General features: G+C 43.4%; 1 protein-coding gene across 5 annotated transcripts in view; it reads right to left on the bottom strand.

The window, feature by feature from the left end:
• Nckap5 (NCK associated protein 5) overlaps positions 1-21,582 on the bottom strand; it is an 820,785-nt gene that overhangs the window by 214,083 nt on the left and 585,120 nt on the right. For all 5 annotated transcript variants that reach the window (XM_050161478.1, XM_050161479.1, XM_050161480.1 and 2 more), the window contains one exon: positions 1,701-1,769. In XM_050161478.1, the coding sequence (XP_050017435.1) occupies positions 1,701-1,769 (69 nt within the window). The remainder of the gene's footprint in view (positions 1-1,700; positions 1,770-21,582) is intronic.

Genomic DNA, 21,582 nt, shown 5'->3' with positions numbered 1-21,582 from the left:
GTGCTGGGACTGCAGGTCTGGCCCCATGCTTGGCGTACTACATGGGCTCCAAGACTCAAACCCAGGTCCTTGTGCATATTTCATGCACTGAGCTCTCTTCCCAGCCCCGTCCTGGGGTTTTTGATTACTGACAGGGCAGAGGGTTATGAACACTAGCAATTTACATGGCTAGAAATCTTAAACAACTGAAAGACTGAATATAAAGTAATTTTAAGGGATGTCTGGAGAGTTCTCCAAGAACATGCAAGTACTAAGTGCCAAGGCAGAGTGGTCAGCGGTCTGAGGCCATGGCTGCAGAGGCAGTGTGCACAGACACCATCAAGACAGTCTGCTAACACACACATGCGGGACTCCCCCTGAGTTGCACCAGGGTTCCACCCTATCAACTTCTAGGACAGTGTCAAAGGAGAGAGAGGATGGACTGGATCGGAAGGGTGAGAATATCAAAAGGAGTTCACTGGAAAACATTTATCTGTCTGTTAGCAAGGAGAAAAAAATTTGAAGATATTGGCTATCCCACAAGTAAAGTAATGGAACAAGATAACATGCAATTTTTCTAAAATCTATTCAGCTACACTCTAATAATCTTCCAACAGAATCTCACAGAATGTGTGAGAGTTTTAACACACTGGGGCGATGTTTAAAGAAGTTATGTCATTTAAATAATGGCTCCCATCATGGAGTCCCTGAGGAGAGCTTTACCACGTGGCCAGTGGACCATTGTGGTGAGAAGCAGCAGTGTGACTGTCTCCTCTGCCTAACAGTGGGAGAAGGTGCTGGGAGTTTGGGGGCTCTGAAAAGGCTCCAGCCCCCTCCCCTACCACCATTTTTGTTCTTATCTTGCCATCATTATCGGATAATATTTATTGAGCTTACTCATGCGTGGGGCTCTGTCTTCTTCCACTGCACTCAAATTTTCTTCCTGACTTCCCTTTTTCTTTTTGCCTTGTGCTCAATCTGCTGATTTCCCCCCTCGGGTTGCCAACTGTGAACTCTGTCCCCGCCCACTCAATCAGCGATTCACTGCTCAGAGAAGGCTTCCAATTGCACACACTGCGTGCCCACATGTGGCTCTTCCTCACTCAGGGCCAAGGACCGCACTGCGTGGTCAGAAGGAATCGTCCTAACAGTGACTGGTACCCCAAGTGTGTGCAAGGATGGAAGACAATTATTCCAAGGAACCACACATGCCCTGTGAAAGTTGCAGGGGAGGGTAGGGAAGGAAGACAGGAACAGAGTGGAGAGAGAGGGAAGGGAGAGAGGGACTGGAGAGGGAAAGGAAAGGGGAGAGGCAGCAGAGACAGAAGGGGGAAGAGGGAGAGGAGACATACATACAGAGAGACATTCATACAGGAGAAGAAGAGGAAAAGAGGCAGAGAGAGGGAAGAAGGGAAGGGGGAAGAAGAGATAGAGTCAGGAAAAAGAGGAGGAAGGGGAGAGAGAGGAGAGAGAAAGGAGAGGACAGAGAGGAAAGAGATACAGGAGGGAGGGGAGAGAAGTGGATAAAGGAGATGTAGGGCACGTCTATGGGGAGGGGATCCATGGGCGGAGGAGAGGCTGAGAGACCAGGGGACATGGTTTACAGCTTCCTTGGGGAAAGCCTTACAATTCCGTGTACCGTGGAACTCACGTGCCCTCTGATCTGATTAAGATCCTTAACAAGCCCTGCATCTCCCTCTTACCCTCTTAGGGAGCCTCACCTCATCAAGACATCTCTCATACTGTTCTCTTTGACTCTCGTTTTCCAGCGCCAGTGCCGAGTTCTCCGCCTGCAGTAAGAGACAGAAATAACAACCATAAATCAATGGAACGTTGTGTTATGTGACAACTCATTCAATATGGTTGCTAAATATACCTCCCCAGGACCCTGGGTGATCTCTCAGAAGTACCTTTGACAGGTTTGCTCTAAGTACTATTATAAGTATCGCAGGGATGACTCTTGTCTTACAGGCTCGCTTGCTCGCATACATTATGAGTCTAAGAAATCGGAACTTGATATTCTGAGCAAGTAGAAAATCAAATCAGGGCCGTGCAGGAGTGTTCCACAGAAGGATGCCAGTATTTGTCTTATGCTGTGAAAATGTAAATGTAAGAAGCACCTAAATCCACTCCTTTAGGACCTGGCATAGTCTCAGCCTAATACTTGTTGAGGCCACACACACACACACACACACACACACACACACACACACACGAACATTAGATGACAAGGAGAAAGCCACACCTTGAACGGTCCTCATGGATCTGTCTGACCACCCTCATTAGAGCCCATTAGAGCTTTCGTGCTCCCTAGAGCACACGGGCTTGGGGGTGTTGACATGCTACCTTAGTTTCTTTCACTGTTGCTGGGATAACCTCGGGGAGAAAAGATTGATTCTTGTTCATGGTTTAGGTGAAGTCCATTATGGTGGGGATGTCAAGGCAGCACCATGGGTGGGTTATGGGGAATTGAACTCAGGTCCTTATGTTTGCACAGAAAACACTGTACTGACTGAGCCATCCCCTCAGCCCAGAAAGGAGCACTCTTAATCAGTTTGCTGAGTGTATGTAGTAGGCTTTAGTGTGTGTTCTTGACGGCTTCTCTCCATCTGATCCAGGAGTTTTTGTTTGGTAATACATGCACGTGTGTGTGTGTGTGTGTGTGTGTGTGTGTGTGTGTGTGTGTGTGTGTGATGATCAACATTTAGTCACATCTTCTCCTTCCTTCTTATCGTTTTCCTGCACCATGAAGGCAGGTCTCAGACAAGCCCCATTTATCCTTTGCGTGTGAGTTAAGATGCTCTTGTGCACAACCACAGGCTGGTTATCAGTTTTCTGAAATACAATATACACTATGGTAATGTGATCCACACTTGTTCCAGTTTCAGCCCTGAACTGATCATATCCTCTAGAGCCAGTTCTTCTAGTCCACAATTCTTGTTAATAGCTAGTGGTCTCTGATATGAACAACTCCCGATTGTATGCTTGTGATTTTTCTCCCTGCCCACTCCTCCTTCCTTCCCTTTCTCTTCCTCTCATCCCTTCAACTCCCTTTTATTCACTTCCTGTCCTCTCTTCCCCTTTCCTCCCCACCGACCCCCTTGGCTTCTTCCTCCCTCCTCACCATCTTTATTTCCTATCTCTAGAACCCGTCTTCAGCAGTGAGATCTGGGCTCCAAAAGGCAGTATTTTTACTAGCTTGTTCCACCCCCGCAGTGCACAGACAACTGTTACACCATGAAAATCCGCTCTAAGCAGAGGTGAGCATATGTTCTGTTTCTAGAGTGAGGGTATTAATGAAAATTCTCTGCCCAAAGGTGACCGGGCCAGCTCTCTGCCTCCCATCGCGTGTCCATTATGCAATTCATTTGTTTCTGACAGTGTTCAAATTTAATTTCCCCTCTTTCTGATTTCATGTTATTGTTCTGAATATGTTAAATACTAGCATGATTTCAGAAGTCATGGCTACACTGAAAGGCGCATGCTCAGTGATACTCGCTCCCTCACTCTTTCTGTGCACCTCTTTTGTAGGCTTGTTTAGCAGGGTTCGCTTTCTCTCGTTTTGCTTTTTTCCAAGGCTTCATTAAACAATGTCCTTTGCCCCCTCTCATCAGGACATATTCAGACATGATTTCCCCCTTTCTCTCCTCTTCTCATCAGTACATCAGATACAAACATTCTCCTTTACCTTCACACAGGATCTGTGGATTGACTGCCTGACTGAGAGCATGTGCACCTTCATATGTGTGCTTGTATACTTCACATGTGTGCACGTGTACCTTCACATGTGTGCCTGTGCACCTTCAGCTGTGTGCCTGTGCACCTTCAGCTGTGTGCCTGTGCACCTTCACATGTGTGCACATGTACCTTCATGTGTGCTGTGTACCTTCACATATGTGCATTGCAGCTTCACATGTGTGCTGTGCACCTTCAGATGTGTGCCTGTGCTCCCGCACATGTGTGCCTGTGCATATGGAAGCCAGATGTTGACGTCAGGTTGTCTTCTCAGTCATTCTCCACTTTACTGTTTTGAGATAGGGCCTCTCACCAAGCCTGCACCTTACGAATTTACTCAGGCTGGCTTGTCACCAGGCCGCAGGACCCTTCTGTTCCTCTTCCCCAGTGCTTAGACCACAGATATTTATCTGTGGGTGCTGGGACTCCAAATGAAGCCCTCACACATGCACGGCAGGTGTTACTGGCCGAGCCATCTCCCTACCCTCCATGGGTACTTTCACCCTTACTCTGCCCTTGCTTTGTCCCATTTAGTGGATAATGATTGATGGGGGTTAGTCTTATATTTTCCAGAATTTCAGAGCATCTTGAAATACCCCCTTTCTTCTTTCCCCCGTATAACATCTCTAAGCCACACCTTTTTTTTTTTTTTGCCTCCTCCTCCCAGGCCACATCATCCTTTGGAGAAAGCCACAGGGATCAGCTCTTCCCACTTTACCTCTCAGCCCCCATAGCAACCCTGTTCATGCTGGGCCTAATGCTGACCATGTGACTCGGCTGTTGACTTCCTCCCAGGCCTTCCTCTGCCATCCTCCCTAGCCACAGGCTGTAGCACTACTTCTGTGGGGTTCTTGAGGTCATTTTTCACTTATAGCAATATGCAATTCATTTCTTTGGTTTTCATAATGTGAAAGGCATGGACCTCCTATGACTTAATTTTTCTGTATTATTATTATCAATCAATTTGTTCTTGAAAATTTCATACACTCAGTTCTTTCTTCTTCCTCTTCCTTCTCTCCACCACCCACTTTTAGGATTGAACCTAGGGCCCTGCCTTTACTAAGCAGCAGGCAAATCCTCTGCCGCTATCTTGACTATATCCACCCTGACTCCATCGCTCCAACCCTTCTCTTATCCCCAACATAACTCCCTCTTAACTTCAAGCCTTTTTTTAAAAAATAAATACCCACTGCATCTAATTAGTACTGCACATAGTACATGGGTGTGGGCTTCTCTCCTTGGGCATGAGTCACCTGCTAGTAACCATCCCCACCTAAAGAAAGCCATTCCTCCTCTCCCAGCAACCAGCAACTGCTGTGCTCCTAGGCTTGTTTCACTTTTGTTTTGTTGGACTTGCTCCAGGAACAGTGGCTGCAACACTTAGTTCTTTCCCCAGCCCAGGTAGAAGGACAGTTTAGGTTCTAGTTCAGTTCTGTTGCAGATATCTAGGTGATGCTGGGGCTTGCAACCTCCAGCAGGTTATTCTAGGTAACAAATCCGGCTCTCTGATCAGCAAAGCTGGAGAGATAACTCGGTCTATAAAGCACTTGTTATGTTAGGAACCCGGGTTCAGTATTGAAAGCTAATGTACGAAAGAGGAACGTGGTGGCATGCACCTGTAATCTCAGCACGAGGAAGGCAGAGACAGCCTGCACCTGTTGTTAGAGCTCACTAGGCAGCCAGCCCAGCCTTCTCGGTCAGTGCAGGTCTGTAAGAGACCCTGTATCCAAACCAAGGTGGACACTGCATGAGGCATGGCATCTGAAGTCGACACATGCACAGGTATTTGTACACTATGCAAATAAGCACATGCATATGCATACACAGACACACACAATGAAGGACACCAATCATTCAGCTAAAACAAGTTCAACTTCAAAGCTTAAGGTATCATGGATAACAAGGGAAGTACTGGGATGCCAGTTCCCTAAGATGATTGCTTTCCTCTAAGAAAAGTTGTTTTGGATGGGCTCTGCTGACATCACTGAGGAGACTGGAAGGGAACGAAGACAACGGCGGTTTACATTGTTTTCACTTTAGATGTCTTGGGGAAAGCATGCAAGGAACTACAATGGAAAAATGGGAATTTACAGGGGATGCCTGCAGCTCTCCTCCACCCACATCACGTTGTGATAACACGATGATCGATCCGTTCAGATAATTACCATCATTACAGTTTACATCACCTGCCTCACAGTTACGGTTCTGACAATTACAGCCCAGCAAATTAAATACAGACAGGGTGCTGGCGAACACAGTCACATTTACAGCCACTGTACTCAGTTACAGGGACATGATTTAATTGGTGTAATCCCACACATCCCAGGAGACAGTAGAGATTTTAACAATTATACCTGGGAAGCTAAAATGACCTTGAACTCATGATTCTCTTTAATCCATTCGTATTTATTAGAGATTTGGGATTAATCCATTTCCAACAGGAGACAACGTGTAAAGAAACAGAAAACCCTCTTAATTAAGTGTGATTTAAAGAAACAGCGGGTATTTATATAAGAGAGTTGTGAAAGGATAAAGAGAAGAGAAGGGAAAATATAGGCATCATTACTATGAATTATAGAAATTAGAACAAACCATGTTCCATTTTAAATATGCTATTAAGTCAGGATCCCCAGAGGACTCAATTAGAACCTTCAAGTACATGTTGCTGGTGGATCTTTGTGTTCGGTTTTCTCTTTTACAGCGATCAAAAACTTCTGCTAGACTTTATTCCTGACTGAGAGCATGTTCTATTCAGGGTAGTGTGTCCATGGCTGGAAATTATACTGAGCTCTGTAAGTTTGAGGTTTCATTTGTAAAAATTCAGTTTTTCAAGTTTATTTTTATTTTCTCCCTGTCTCTCTGTCTGTTTCTGTCTCTCTCTGTTACTCACTCAGTCTCTCTCTCTCTCTATCTCTGTGTGTGTGTATGTGTGTGTGTGTGTGTGTGTCTATATGTAAATGTGTGTACATGTGGAGTCCAGAAGAGGGCCCTGGAGATCCCCTGATCCAGAGCTACAGGAAGTTGTGAGCTCACTGATTTGGGTGCTGGGAAACAAACTCAGGTCCTGTGCAATAGCAGCGATTGCTCTAACTTCTGAGCTATCTCTTGAGTGCTATTCTGCATATTTGTTTGTTCTCTAACTAGGAGTTCAGTGCTTCACTGGAACTTGTAGTCAGCAAAAGGTTGGAGCCCCTAGTGGTGACCTTTGAAGTACTTCCTGTTGCATCTATATTCGGATGCAAGTGAATGATGCCCTAAGCAGATTTGCCTATGAAGAGGCAGGAAGCCACTGTTTAATCACAGCATTTTAGATCCTAGCAACTGGGCAGTTTTGCCAAGCTCCGGGGATCATCTGGGACAGACAAAGCATTTCATTTCACCTTCAAATCTCATCAAACCATCTTCCTTATAAGCCCTAAGACTTGTGACCACACTTCCCACATCTCATAAAGTGGAGGAAAAGAACACTATGGAACTCACAGTTCTCCCCAAACTATAGATAACAAACATTCACCTATGCAAACAGTCAGCTCTCCAGTCACCTACCAACAGCCACCTCTCCAGCAGATGCTGTCCCTTGAGTCGGGTACAGGCTCTGCTTTTCAATCAGACACCAATATTTCAGAGGGCTACAATTCTTTGGAAACAAACAAACACATCAACATACAGCATAACATAAGCTGTGAGTATATTCTGCCCCTGTATGAGTTCTCATGATGTTAATAATCACATCTAACAGCTCAAAAGGAAGATGGGATAAGAAATGAGTCCCTGGAGATTTCTGGGCCAGTGTGTTTCATTTGCTGACCTGGTGGCACATATCCAATTTTTTTTTGCTCTGTCATTTTGACTTTAAATGTACATTTTAAGTACTCTTCTATAAATAGGTTTCTTATGCACACACTCTCACTAAGAAGTCTCAGGATGGGGCTGGCAAATGGTTACACTGGATAGTTTTTATTGTCATCTCTGTACTAACTAGACTCACCTAGGAAGAGGCTGTCTCAAGGGAAGAATTTTCTGGATGCAATTGGCCAGAGGGTATGTGGAGTATTTCTTGGTTGCTAAGGAATGGAGGAGGGCTCAGTATATTGTGGACAATGCCACCTCCTGGGCTGGTGGTCCAGGTCTCTATAAAGAAGCTGGCTGACCAAGAGTCAGAGGGAGCAAGCCAGTGAGTAGCATTCTCCTTGGTGACTGCTTCAAGCTCCCACCTTGAGTGTTTGCCCTGCTTTCCTGTAAGCTGAACTAAACCTCTTCTACCAACTTGCTTTTGGGCATGGTTTTTAATCAGAAAAACAGGAACCAAACTAGAACAGTGACTCAGTGAGCAAAGACACATGCCATCAAGCCTGTCGAACTAACTGCTCTCCCCATGACAGGTCCCTGTCAAGCTATGTCCTTGAAAGAAACTGGAAATACTGCTTGCCCATGAACTCCATGGCGACCACTGCTTGAAGTGGGCTCCCGTCAAGCCTGGGACCCACATGACAGAAGAAGAGAACCAGCTTAAATAGTTGTCCTCTGACTGCTACATGCATGTATGATGTGGCATGTCTGTGCCCACACTTACCCATTCGTGCATACACCTCCTTACCCCCCAAACACACATAAATAAATAAATGTAATTTAAATCTAAATAGCAGGGAGGAATAAATACTTGTTGTTAGCTCATTTTCAAAGAATAAAGAAAGAAAATAATTTTACAGAGTTTTACAGAGGCCCAGAGAATATTCTGGAAGGGTCATTATGAGTGTGTATGTGCAAAGGAGAGACTTGTTGAAGATGAACATGGATGAAGCCAGATGCTATCACAGGTACATGATCAAATGAGCACCTGCAGTAATTTATGCTAGTACCAGACACAAAAGGGGACAATTAGGGGATAGAAGATTGCTATGTCAGTGGTCCTATCAAAGTCAAAACATTCCTGAATTAAATACAACAGCTGAGGAGAGGAAGACAGACATAAGAGACATCACAACAGATCCTTCAGCATTAGCCATTGCAGCACTTTGAGGAGGGCTGAGAACCAAGCATGGCAAGAAGTTGACCTTAGGAGTCTCAGAGAAGGTGACAAACTTTTTAGTAGAAATGGACAGCACAGTAATTAAGAAAGGAACTCTGGTAACTATGCCTCCCTGGAACACTGCCTATTCAACTGAGGAAAGAATACTGACCCATGGTTTAGGGATTTACATTCAAAATGGACAGATTAAACTGTATAGAATTTGTAATTTAATCTGATTATATGGCCTAGTCCTTGGTCTTCTCCCACACCCAAGACACGTGCTCTTACAGGAAGCACAGTAGATGGACATTGGGGGTCACTAGAAGGCTGCCCTCTGTCCAGCTCCCCACTTTAAGAAACAGTAACCAGGGGGTTCATGGACAAGCAATGCTTTCCAATTTCCTTCAACGTCTTTCAAGGAATGTCATGGAGAGTGCAATTTAGTCTCCATGGCTTCAGTTGAAACTAAAGCCACACAGGAAATCCTCTGGGTTGGTCTGCTTTTTGCCATCCCCAAATTTCTTCCCTGGGATTTAAATAAAAACAATGATACAGCCACAACAGGGGAACTGCTGTCACACACCTCAAACCGAATCTTTGAAGAAACCATTAGCTCAGTTTCTTGCATTTGAAACATACCAGAAATCTCTATCAGATATCAGGTCAGCAGCTGGAAATGCAAATCTCACTGAGAGGCATAGGGGAACAATGGGAAATGACCATGGAGGTGAGAATCATGGCTGACAAACACCAATGGTGTCTGAGTACTGCTTGTTATTCTCCATGTTCAGCAGTGATCATACACCTTCGCTATCTTATTACTCCCAGCACACTAAAAATGGGGTAACTGATGTTGTCCCCATTTAACACATGAGCATCTGAGGCACAGAAAAATTCACTGGCTTTCTTCACACCAAACGGTTATAATGAAATCAGTACTCCAATGCAGAGAGTAAATGTCTTGGTGTCCTACACTTTCAAATGTTTGACTACGATGAGAGTATAGCACAATGCATCTTCTGCCAGAACCCACATTAAAAGGGTGGGTGATGCCTGCTTCTCTAAAACTGAATTTTGTAGGCAGCAGGCACTGTGTGGCAAATCTCTGGAAGTGCAGAGAGTTAATATCTGTATAAGGCATGCTTGTTCTTTTCATTTATTCTACCTCTGCACACCTTCTGGGTGGCTTTGCGTGGTGAGTGGGTGGAAGGTGGCAGGTACTTTGGAACAGTTTGGACTCTGAGGTGATAGGGTTGAGGGGAAGGGGGACGAAATTCTTCACTGAGAGTTAGATCAAAGAAGAACAATAACCTCAGTGCACAGCTCTGTGCAGGTGCAGCAGCAACAAACAAGTAGGCGGGGAGGCTGGCAGTCATCAGTCATATTACGGAGCTTTCATTCTGAATTACACACAATTCTACCAGGATGACACTGAGTCAGAGTGCACACCATATACTTTCCCAGCAATGTTTGCTGGGGAGCTATGCACAAATCACGTCTCAGCTGAGAACAGTTTGATGATGAGACAAAGAACATTTCAATGATATTTTAGTAGTTTAAAAACATTTCCCAGATTTGTTGTGTGGGACAAAGCACCAGGAAAACATGGTAACAGCTAGCCATTGCTGATGGTGTACATTGTATGCCCTGCCCAAGTCACTGTGTTGTGGCTTTTTTTTTATTATAATTGTTTAATTTTTCTTTCTCCAGTTCCTTCTTGTATTTGAAGTTTAGAAGACTCAAAGACATATATGAAATTTGTATGTTATTCCAAGCTACATCTAGACTAATGTAACTTCGAGTTTATGCTGATAGTCTTTCCTAACTTACTCTACTATACTCAATCTTCTTATTTATCAAGCTTCAATGACTGGGACCAGATGATGTCAGCTGAGAATAACCCTGGATTGAACAGTTATAACCAGGAGGTCAGAGGAGGGATCAAGTCTGCTTAATACCCATCAGAGAAATGAATACCTAGGAAACCTTCCAAGCTTGGAGACAGATCCTCCATCTGTACTTTGACCAGTTCTATGACTGCTTCCCATGCTCCCAGTGCACTTGGACATCTCAAGCCAGAATAGCAGCCACCCCAATGGTACAAGTTGGGAAGTCTTAGGACAGTAATAAATCGTGCTCAGCTCACAGATGGCAAGGTTGAGTGTGCCCCACAAAGACTCCTGTTCCATATAAAAGGGAAACTGTTACAAGGAAGTCAGTTCTGATAGATATCAGATACTTGTCTGATATTGGCTCAGTACTAGTATCAGACACATAAGGAAGAATAGAGCATTCTGCAAGATCGACTGACCTCACCCAGTAAATGACTAATTTCTGACAAACCAGATAGATGACGTTCCAAAATGTCATCCTCCCTCCCACCCAAATATTTGGTGCTGAGGATGAAATCCAGGACCCTGTGTACGGTAGGCAACGGCTTTATCACTGAGGTATAGCTCAGATAATTTTGTATGTACTCTAAGACCACTGCATATCCCAAATCTTTTCCAGCCACTAATACCAGGTATCTGGTTGTCTGGGTAGGTAGCATAGTTGCTAAAGTGCACGAAGACTCGGTTTGAATCTTAGAGCCCATGTAAAAATCCTGTTGCAGTGGTGTATGCTAATAATCCTATTACTGAGGATGTGGAGACAGCTGGGGCTCTGGGGATTCCTGGATATCCACTAAGGCAGAATTGGCAAAAATCCAGCTCAGTGAGAGACCCTGTCTCAATAAACGAGATGAAGGCAGATGAGGGGTCATAGGGGAATAACTAACACTTAAAGACCCCTGAAAATGCCATATGGAAAACTCTGATAGAAGCTTCCTAAAATACATACATGTACACATACATAAGGAGTTTAAGTGAAGTTACCTTATAATGAGGGGACAATACTCCTACTGGACACCACAGGATAGCAAACTAAAAACCCTGGTCCTGGGAGGGCGGCAAATTACTTCTTTTTGAGTTGTTGGTCAGTGGAGTACTACACAGACCCCATCAAATATTACAGATTATTTCCATTGTTCTTTCATCTTTCAGGATTTGATGTTAAGGCCTTGTTCCTGAAGATATCATACACATGTGCAAAACAAGGCGGTACTGACCTGGAAGCTTCAATTCTACTAATGAACTCTGATAGTGCTGGGAGGCACTAGTCACATTACTTGGGGAGAGAAGTAATCAGCAGTCTCACAACTGCTGTGACTATGCACACTGCAACAACGTGGCCTGGCAACATATGCCCTCTGGAGCAATAGTGGCACAAGTGTTATAAAGTAAACAATCACTTTCTGATTGGATTTAAGGCTCACATCACAAGGCAGAGCTCATTTCTGGTACTGTGAGCTGATCTAAGAACCTAGGGAAGAACTTACTATTCTGCTAAAGAAACATACATTAATGTTCCCCCAAGATCTTATCTTTACACTCTTAGTTAGTATAATTCTCAATCTTTACCCAAGAAGCTTATTTTTGGAGCAGTTAGATATTAATACAGAGACTCACAGGTGATCAATATGCGGAGAAGAGACTTTGGACTGCTCAGGGCAAAATGGAGTATCTTTATCACCCTTTCTGTCCCCAAAGGTCAGGCATCATCACAGAAGAAGGGACAGAAAGACTTTAAGGGTCAGATTTTGAAGGACTGCTATAAAATAATATTTTCAGAATATGATAGGGCATTGCATACATAAACTCACAGTTACTGTGCCTGCATGATCAAGACCAGCACATTAAGATAGCCAAAACCCCATCAGTGATCAAAGAGGGAGTCACAGTGTTCTACTCCAAGTCAAGTACCTGTCAACAATTGTTGGTTGATGGGCAGAAGATCAGTTTTCACCAGGGATGGCCCCTGAGAAGCTACCCAGTCTTCATAAAACATCTCTATATCTGACAACATACTGGCAACACTAAGTAGATGCAATAGGTTTTAGAAGTTGAGGTGGAAAGGTGGTGAGGAGGATATGGGAAGAGGTGGAGGGGACAGAGGAGGGTAGAGTTGATCAAAATATACTATATGCATGCATGAAAATTTTCAACAGTAAAAATAAAAAAAATAAAAAGATGGGTAGCTTCTGAAGGATGACAATGGAAACTGTCCTCTGGCCTCCATACATACATGCATGCTTAAACACAGATGCATGGCCTACACACACAGACACAGACCCAGACACCACACACACACACATACACACACACACAGAGAGAGAGAGAGAGAGAGAGAGAGAGAGAGAGAGAGAGAGAGAGATTCACTATACATAGTTTTTAGGTTTTCCTGAATTTATATATCAATTGCCCAGTGGTAAACAGTAATAGATGCTGAACTGATAAAGAGAATAATATTTCAACCAGTTTCCTAGTTATCTGCTTTATAAAGTGCTGAGCAGATGGATATACTGCATGCTTGTTCTGTTGTTTGAGTCAGTCAAAGGGTTAAGCCAACTTCCACTCGAATCCATGAGCTGCGCTCAGTTATCTCAAGCAGACTTGAGGGCAATCTGTTGAGCAGAGAGGAGAATCCCCAAACCATAGTGAAGTCTCATTAAGACAAACGTAGCTGAAATGCCAGGCTGAGAACAGAAAAGCTTATTTCTGCCTCAACAGATGGCTCGGAAAACAATGTCTTGTTGATCTTCTGAGAACAAATTAAACATGAGGAAGCCTTCTGTATAATGAACGGGTTTATGTTTAGTATCTACATTTAACAGAGGTATACACATGTCTACACCAGGGCTTCTTGACCTCAGTACTACTGACATTTCAGGTTGGATTATTATTTTTGGAAAGCTATGCTGTGAGCTGTTGATTGTAAACTAGCAGCGTTAGTCCCTAGTCACGTGTTGTATGGCATAACATGACCATCCTACCTCCACTTTAGAGTAGAGAGTCCCTTGGCCCTGTAGCCATGGTAACTAATTAATCTAAGCAGAACATTAGAGAGATGGGTCTATGGTAATGACAATGGAATTATGTTATCATTTCTGCCCAGTAGACAGAGAAAGGGAGGGTCACTGACCCTCACCTAAAGTCCAGCTATTACTCTCTCCTGCCCTCCTCCAGCCTCGAGTGATCTTGGGGAATGCTCAAGTATACAGGAAGCAGGAAACTGACTGAAAACTGGAATATATAACGCAGATCCAATAAAATCATCACCCATGAGAGGGTAGGTAGTTGAAGTGATACTGCTGTTTGGGGGGTACCTATGCTCCTATAGGCAACCCTTGGCCATAGTCTATTAAAATAATTCATTGGTTCATCAAATCAGAATTAGGTGGAATCTTTACTTTGGTATGTCATTGGTGTCCTATCTGAGGTGAAGAGAAAATTGCTCATGTATCCCCACAATGAGTTAACACGATGCCACAGCATATCCCTTACCTCATATTGATACAAAAGAGTCTAGATGTTATGACAATGTGGTTTGGGAGGGTTTCATGCATATATACTTAGACATTCATATATTTCTATACATGCATGGATGTCAATGTCATCAGAAATTGCATAACACCTTAAACTTCAATACATTTATTAACTCTTATTTATAAAAACTGGGGCATTAAGCATGACCATATACTTTTGTAGATGAAGGAGGCTATAGCCAAATAATGATGATACAACAGACATTCTATCTGTGCATATGTGTCTGTGCATGTATGTATGTGCATTTGTGTATGTGTGGGCATTTATATGGGCATTTGTGTGGAGGCCAAAGGTCAACTTCAAGTGTCCTCTTTAGTCCTATCCACTTTTTCTGAGACACAGTCTCTCAGCGAACCTAGAGCTCACCAATCTGGCTAGCTGCCTGGTCATTGAATTATGGGGATCTTTCTATCTCCAGCTCCACAATCCCAGGATGATGGACACATGCTTGGCTCTTTCATGTCTCCATGCTTCCATGACAAGCAGTTTTCTGAGTATACTATCTCCCTAGCCTCTGTATTTTACTTGGCATTAGTTATGCATATAACAAAGCAGGAGATCTGGCTGCCATCAGAGAAAAGGGAAAACCAGATCTCTATTATTGGAGTCTCTCCCCTTCTACCTACATATAGCCTGTGAATGACAGGTACCCCTGGACAGCAATAAATGTTGCCACACAAAATTGTAAACATAAAACATGAAGTTTTCTGTCTTTGTTGTTTACTTGACTGCTTGGTTTCTGAGCTTGAACTTTCTAGATAACAACAGCAGTTGCAAAGTAAATAGGTCAAAAGCTGCCCTGTGGCTGGGATAGTACAATGACCTGAGCTTGATCCTAAAGGCCCTATAAGGTGGGCATGGTAGAAATCTATGATGCCAGCACCTCATACATTGAAACAGGTGGACCCCTGGGGCTCGCTGAGGCAGCCAGCCTTGCCTTCCTGGTGAGTTCCAGGTCACTGTGAGACCCTATCTCAAAAATATGGATGATGATTAAGGACTGACAGCCATGGTTGTCCTCTGACCTCCACAAGCACATTCACGCATGTGCACTTGTACTTACAGGCACATGTGCACGGGCACACACATGAATATACACACATCTATCTACATACTCAAGAAAGGTTGGCTACTACATTGCTCTTTGGGGAGTGATCACTAATCCTTATAGGTTCAGATGATGTAGATTTTTAAAAAAATGTTTCTTTCTTTCCTTTCTTCTTGTATATGGATGTCTGCCTGGCTGAGTTTATGTGCACATGTGTGTAGGGGACATGGAGGCCAGACGTATCAGGTCTCTGTGAGCTGGAGTTACAGGCAGGTATGAGCTGCCATGGGGTACTGGGGAATGGATCTGGGTCCTCCGCAGGAGCTGTACACACTCCTAACCATGGAGCCATTTCTCGAGACCCATGAAGTGGATTGTGATTTTATCCTAGCACATGGTAGAAATTGTGTCCAATTACGAGAAGTGCCACTCCTCTCCGAGCACATTCCTTTGATGCACTAAGTGGCAGACTCGGGTCCCGCACCTCCTGAGTTCCGATTAGGAACCAGGGCGGAACAATTATCTAGTCAACTGCTCTGGAGGGAACGCCATCTCAAAGACGCAGCCAAGTTCACACCTTCATAATGAATCAGACAACTGCGGCGGTGTGATGGCAGCTAGCATCTCACCCGTGTGAACTGTCTCAGTAACCCCAGGAAACACTGTTCACATTGAGGTTGAACTCTATTACAGAGTCTCACATTGGATGCTAATTAGCAATCTCCTACTTACAAATGTGAGCCTGTTTAAATGTTTTGTCCCTGAGTGGAAATACATTAGATAATCATGTTATATGAAATAGTTTTTCTTTTTGCCTGTAGAACATATTTAGTATGGGAAAATAATACAATCTCTCATTTAAAAATATAACAGCTCTACACAGAATTTAAAGCTATCCCAGAATTACTGCCTTTCAAAAAATGAGGTTTTGGAGCTTGGGATGGCTCAGTGGGTAAAGTGCCTGCGGCACAAGTATGAAGATATGAATTCAGATTCTGAGCACGCTTGTAGGGGCCAGGTGAGGTGGCAGACACCTGTAAGGACAGAAGTGGGAGAAGAACAGAGACAGCAATAACTACGGGCCTTGCTGGCCAGCCAACTTAGCCAAATGGCTAGCTCCTGGCTAAATGAGAAGCTCCCTCGAAACACAAGGTGGAGAGTGATAAAGGAAGTCACTAGAAATCAACTCTTGGCCTCAGCAGATGCATGCATATGTACAGCTGATCATATTGGCATAGGCAAGCACACACACATATACTACAACAAATATAAGCACAATGCAACTGGCTCGGCCAATAAGTCCTTGCCACCCACTCAAGGGTCTGGGTTCGAATCCCCAGCATCCATGTAAAAGCCAGGTACAGTGGCATGGACTCAGATTCCTAGCACTAAAGATGTAGAGGCAAATGGACCCCAAGGGCTCACTGGCCCACCAGCCTAGTTTACTTGGTGAGCTCCAGAACACTGAGATACCCTGTCTTAAAAAGCCAAGTGGACAGTGTCCAACCAACAATACTCAAGGTTGACTTCTGTCCTGCATAACCCCACCTAAGAACACACACACAGAAAAACTGGAAACAATCAAATTGATGCGGTGCTCAGAATTCCTTTGTATGAGCTGAGTTGTTTTGTATCTACTGAATAGAAGTATGTGTCTGGGGTGGAGAGCTGGTTGCAGGCTCAAATGTTATAGAGATATTCCATCACACTGCAGCTTCAAGAGGCTTAGCCAAACTTCTGGTTGTCCTGAAATTGGCTTCTAAATATGAGAGGTTCTCATTTCCTACCAGTTTGAGGGTGTTGGCTTGTAGTATTCTCTGATTTCAGGAATTCTGAACATGCTGGAATTTTTCACTATAAATCAATTTATAAGCAATTATTATTGAAAATAATATGATAATATTACTGAGTTTTAAGTGCCATGGCAAAAAAGGACAAATATTTATTCTAACATGTATTTACATGCCCTGGGATGAAATATTCTTAAATTTGAGAAAGTCAAACACTATACAAAGAGCAATCATAGCATTGCTTAAAAGAAAGAAAGGATCCAAGTGAGTAGACGTAGAAAGGAGGCGTTTAGGAGACGTGGAAAGAAAGGGAAATGAGGGAGGCTCTGAGGAGTGTCCAGTTAGAGCTCAGTGAATGAGGGTGATCCCTGGTAGGTATCACAAATAAAGGTCAAGGGTAACAGAGTTATGGCAGTGAACTTTAAAAACACTGACAGGAAACAAGAATACTGGCTTGTCTCGTGTTGCGTGCTATTCACATAAACCCATTAGTCCTTCACAGAAAGGCGTATTGACCTACACAGACTCATTTGTCACACCCTGTAGAGTACATTCAGCACGGCCCAAGGGCTTCAAATATCTGCCATGCATTTGCCTTCTTGCTCGCGTGTGCAGCGTGGGGCTGTGAAAGAATGGGCAGATCAAGCTTGACTCTGGAGGGGGTTTGTGGTGGAACACAGCAGTGGCCTGAGTCTCTGCCTGACACCTTTCGTTTTCTTGTGCGCATGTGTGTGGAGTGTATGAATATGTGTGTATGTTCATCTGTGTGTGTGCGTGTGTATGTTCATGTGCATGTAAAGGCTTAAAGTGATACCAAGAATCTTCCCCTCTCTCTTCTACCTTAATCCTTGAGGCAGGGTATCTCAATCAAACCTAGAATTTGCTGATATGGCCAGTCTGCCTTACCAGCTTGCTCTATGGATCTTCTATCTTTGTCTTCCAAGCAATTTAATTACAGACAGTTGCCATCCCTGCCCAGCATTTACTGTGGATCCTAAGGATCAGATCTCCAGTCCTTAAGCTTGCTTGACAAGCTCTAGTAACTGCTGAATCATTTTCTCTGCTCTCATCCTGAAGTGCTATTGAGAAGTTTCTTTCCTGGGATGGTGACTGAGTCCTGTAGAGGGTGCTTACATTCAAAGAGGAGGGCTTCATGAAGCACAGGCATGCCACTGTGCTGGTCCTGATCACTTTTAGACCTTGTTGTTGTGTGTCTACTTGGTGTTATGAACAGAAAATAGAGGGAGTGACAGATGGGGGAACATCCCTCGATGTATGTATATATTGTACTTTCAAGATGTATACACAAGTACCTGGGTAGCTCACTTGCCCTCCGTAACTTAGTTGACTAATCTATAAAACAGAGTTAAAAAAGAAAAGCAAGATCCTAGTCTGATGGTATTGACTAGTAGGATAATGGTGAGACCCTGCAGACCATTCCTGTTCCAAGTGATGCTGTGTAATAGAGCTCTAGCTACTGTGATGTGGGATTCTCCTCTGCATGCTGCAAATACCATTGATGTTGTAGGAACTGAGGTGGGCTGCGTTCCCGCCCAGCTCCGCACGCCTAGCTTTACCCATAATAATTACATGGAAACTGTATTCTTTTAAACACTGCCTGGCCCATTAGTTCCAGCCTCTTATTGGCTAACTCTCACATCTTGTTTAACCCATTTTTAATAATCTGTGTAGCCCCACGAGGTGGCTTACTAGGAAAGATCTTAACCTGTGTCTGTGTCAGGTGGGAGAATCATGGCGACTGCCTGACTCGGCTTCTTTCTCCCAGCAATCTGTTCTGTTTACTCTGCCTACCTAATTTTCTGTCCTATTAAAGGCCAAGGCAGTTTCTTTATTAACCAATAGACATATGACCCTCCTCCATCACACTGGTTAACAAAGGACTGCCTTGGACCTATAGCAGGGCAGAACTTAGCTAGGCAGGAAAAATTAAACTGAATGCTGGGAGAAAGGAGGCAGAGTCAGGGGGGAAACCATGTAGCCCCACCAGAGACAGATGCCAGACAAAACTTTACCCAGTAAACCACAGCCATGTGGTGATACACAGATTAATAGAAATGGGTTAAAGTAAGATGTAATAATTAGCCAATAAGAAGCTAGAGCTAGCGGGTCAAGCAGTGATTTAATTAATAGTTTCTGTGTGATTATTTCTGGAGTCTAGGAAGCCGGGAAACAAATAAGTGGTCTCCTATACTACTGGGTGTGTGTGACTACTTAGACATTGGGTTATTAGATTCCAAAACTCAGTTTCTCATCTGCTAGCCACATTTCAAATGCTAAATAGCCATGTTTTAACTAATTAGCACACTGGACAACACAAAAAGTATTTTGAACACTGTGAAATATTCTGTAGGAGAACATAATTTTAGAGATTGACACAGACATACTATATATATATATGCACTATATATACATATATATACTATCACCTATATACATATATTGATATATATGGTAGTTTTAAAATATGCTATTTAGTCCAAGACAAAGACCCAGTTCTGACAATCACTGAAATTATAAAATCTTTTGCCTTGATAAATACAAGTTGACAAGCCTCAACACTTACATTTTTATTGCTTTTTTCTTTCAAGTCATGTTTCCATTTATCTCAATTTCTCTTCACAATGTTTTCATGATGATAAATACATTAGACATTCTCATCTCTTGGACAAGAGAAACACATGTGAATAGGGTCTACAGACATACACGCAAACATGTCTTGCCTTTGGAGGGTTTAGAGAATAACATGGCAGGCAGAGACGCCTGGGGAAGAAGGCTGGGGTTATTCACTTTTGGGATTTAAAATTGGTATGTTCTAGGAAACCTAAAGGAATACACAAAATTAACAAGAAAGCCAAAGTTGCTTAAAATCGCACCATCAGGAGATGGCCATCAGTGACAATGTCACACAGGAGAGTGGCGCATACTGAACATCACAGCTACTTTGTGGTTGCTTTCTTTCACTTTAACATAGAATGCATATTTCCCTTCACTAGTAAAATGATTTGATGGCAGGAATGCACAAGATTATGTCATGGGCTATTTTGCACACTATTTAACTTCCTTTTCACTGAAAAATAATGATGTAGGGGCTGTAGAGATGGTTTGGCAGGGAAGAGTAATTGCTCTTGCAGAGGAACTAAGTTCAGTTTCCAGCACCTATATCAGGCGCCTCGCAGATGCCTGTAACTCCAGCTCCAGGGCATCCTCTTCTGCCTCCATGGGCACCACACCAACATGTGTGAGAACAGGTAAAACAGTCTTTAAAGATAATACTGTAAATGCTATATTTAAATAAAAAAATGTGTGTGTGTGTGTGTGTGTGTGTGTGTGTGTGTGTGTCTGTGTCTGTGTGTGAATGTACGTGGAAGCCAGAGGTTGATGTTAAGGATTTTCTAGGTGACTCTCTACGTGACATTTTGGGACAGGATCTCTCACTGGGCCTGGAGCACACTGATCTGGTTGAGCTGGCTTTGGGACTACAGACACATGCCACTGCATTCTGCTTTCTTCTATTTTAAAGCATGGGAGTGTTTCTGAGCATGCAGCCCAATACTGAGAAGCAGTTCTAACAACTGAAAGCCCAGAACTTTCTCAGAACCTTCACTTCGCCTGTATGCTGGCAACTGACACACCATAGAGCCATCTGAGAGGAGGGAAACCCAAACTGAGAAAATGTATTCTGAAGACTGGGCTATAGGCAAGCCTGTAAGACATTTTCTTCAATTAGTGATGGATGTGGGAAGCTCCAGCCCAGTTTGGGTCGCACCATCCTTTCACTGGTGGTCTGGTCATGAGTTCAATAAGCAAGCCACAGCGAGCAAGCTGCACTTCTTCGCCATCAGCTCCTGCTTCCAGGAGGAGGAGGACTCAAGCTCCTGTCTGAGTTCCTGCCCTGCTTCCAATGAACTGTCGCACAAAAGTGGGAGTAGAATAAAACCTCTCACCCCAAGTTGCTTTGGGCCATGGTGTTTCATCACAGCAATAAGAGGACTAGAAGTGCCTGTGAACAAGCCACATTTCCTAGTAGCATAGAGAAGGCTGTCACTACCTTTTAGAGGCTGAACAGTTCTGCCTTTGCAGGTATTTGACACAAAATATTCTCTTCTGTCACCTCAGTGCGTGTGTATGACACTAAATTTTCACTTCTATATTTATTAACTTAAGGTATTTTCTATTATGTGAATTGTGTCTTCATATCCCAAGCCAAGCTGCCTGTCATGAAGTTTGTTGAATTTGTGTCAAATTAATATATTAAGGACATCTAGATTTGCTCTAGATGATAGGTGTTGCTTTCATTTTAATTTGCGATATTGTTATGTTCATAACTTTCAAATGTTTATCGAGGCAAGCCAGTCTTCCTTTTCCTTTGCTATTTCCTTCATTAATTTTACAACCAGAAAACTTCTTTCCACCAGAGAGCAATTAAATAGTCGCTTTTGTTTCTTCGAGTTTAATAATGTTGTGATTGTTGTTCTGCACGCTTACCTTGCCGATCCATACGGGATTTATATCATGCGATGCTGTCAGGTAAGGACAGTGTCTTATTCTTTCCAAATAGTGACATGACTGTTC

This window comes from Alexandromys fortis, unplaced genomic scaffold, assembly GCF_014885135.2.
Source record: "Alexandromys fortis isolate MF-2015 unplaced genomic scaffold, M_Fortis_MF-2015_v1.1 scaffold_109, whole genome shotgun sequence".
Lineage (NCBI taxonomy): Eukaryota > Metazoa > Chordata > Mammalia > Rodentia > Cricetidae > Alexandromys > Alexandromys fortis.
The sequence above is the reverse complement of the archived record's forward strand: the minus strand, read 5'-3'. Positions and strand labels throughout refer to the sequence as shown.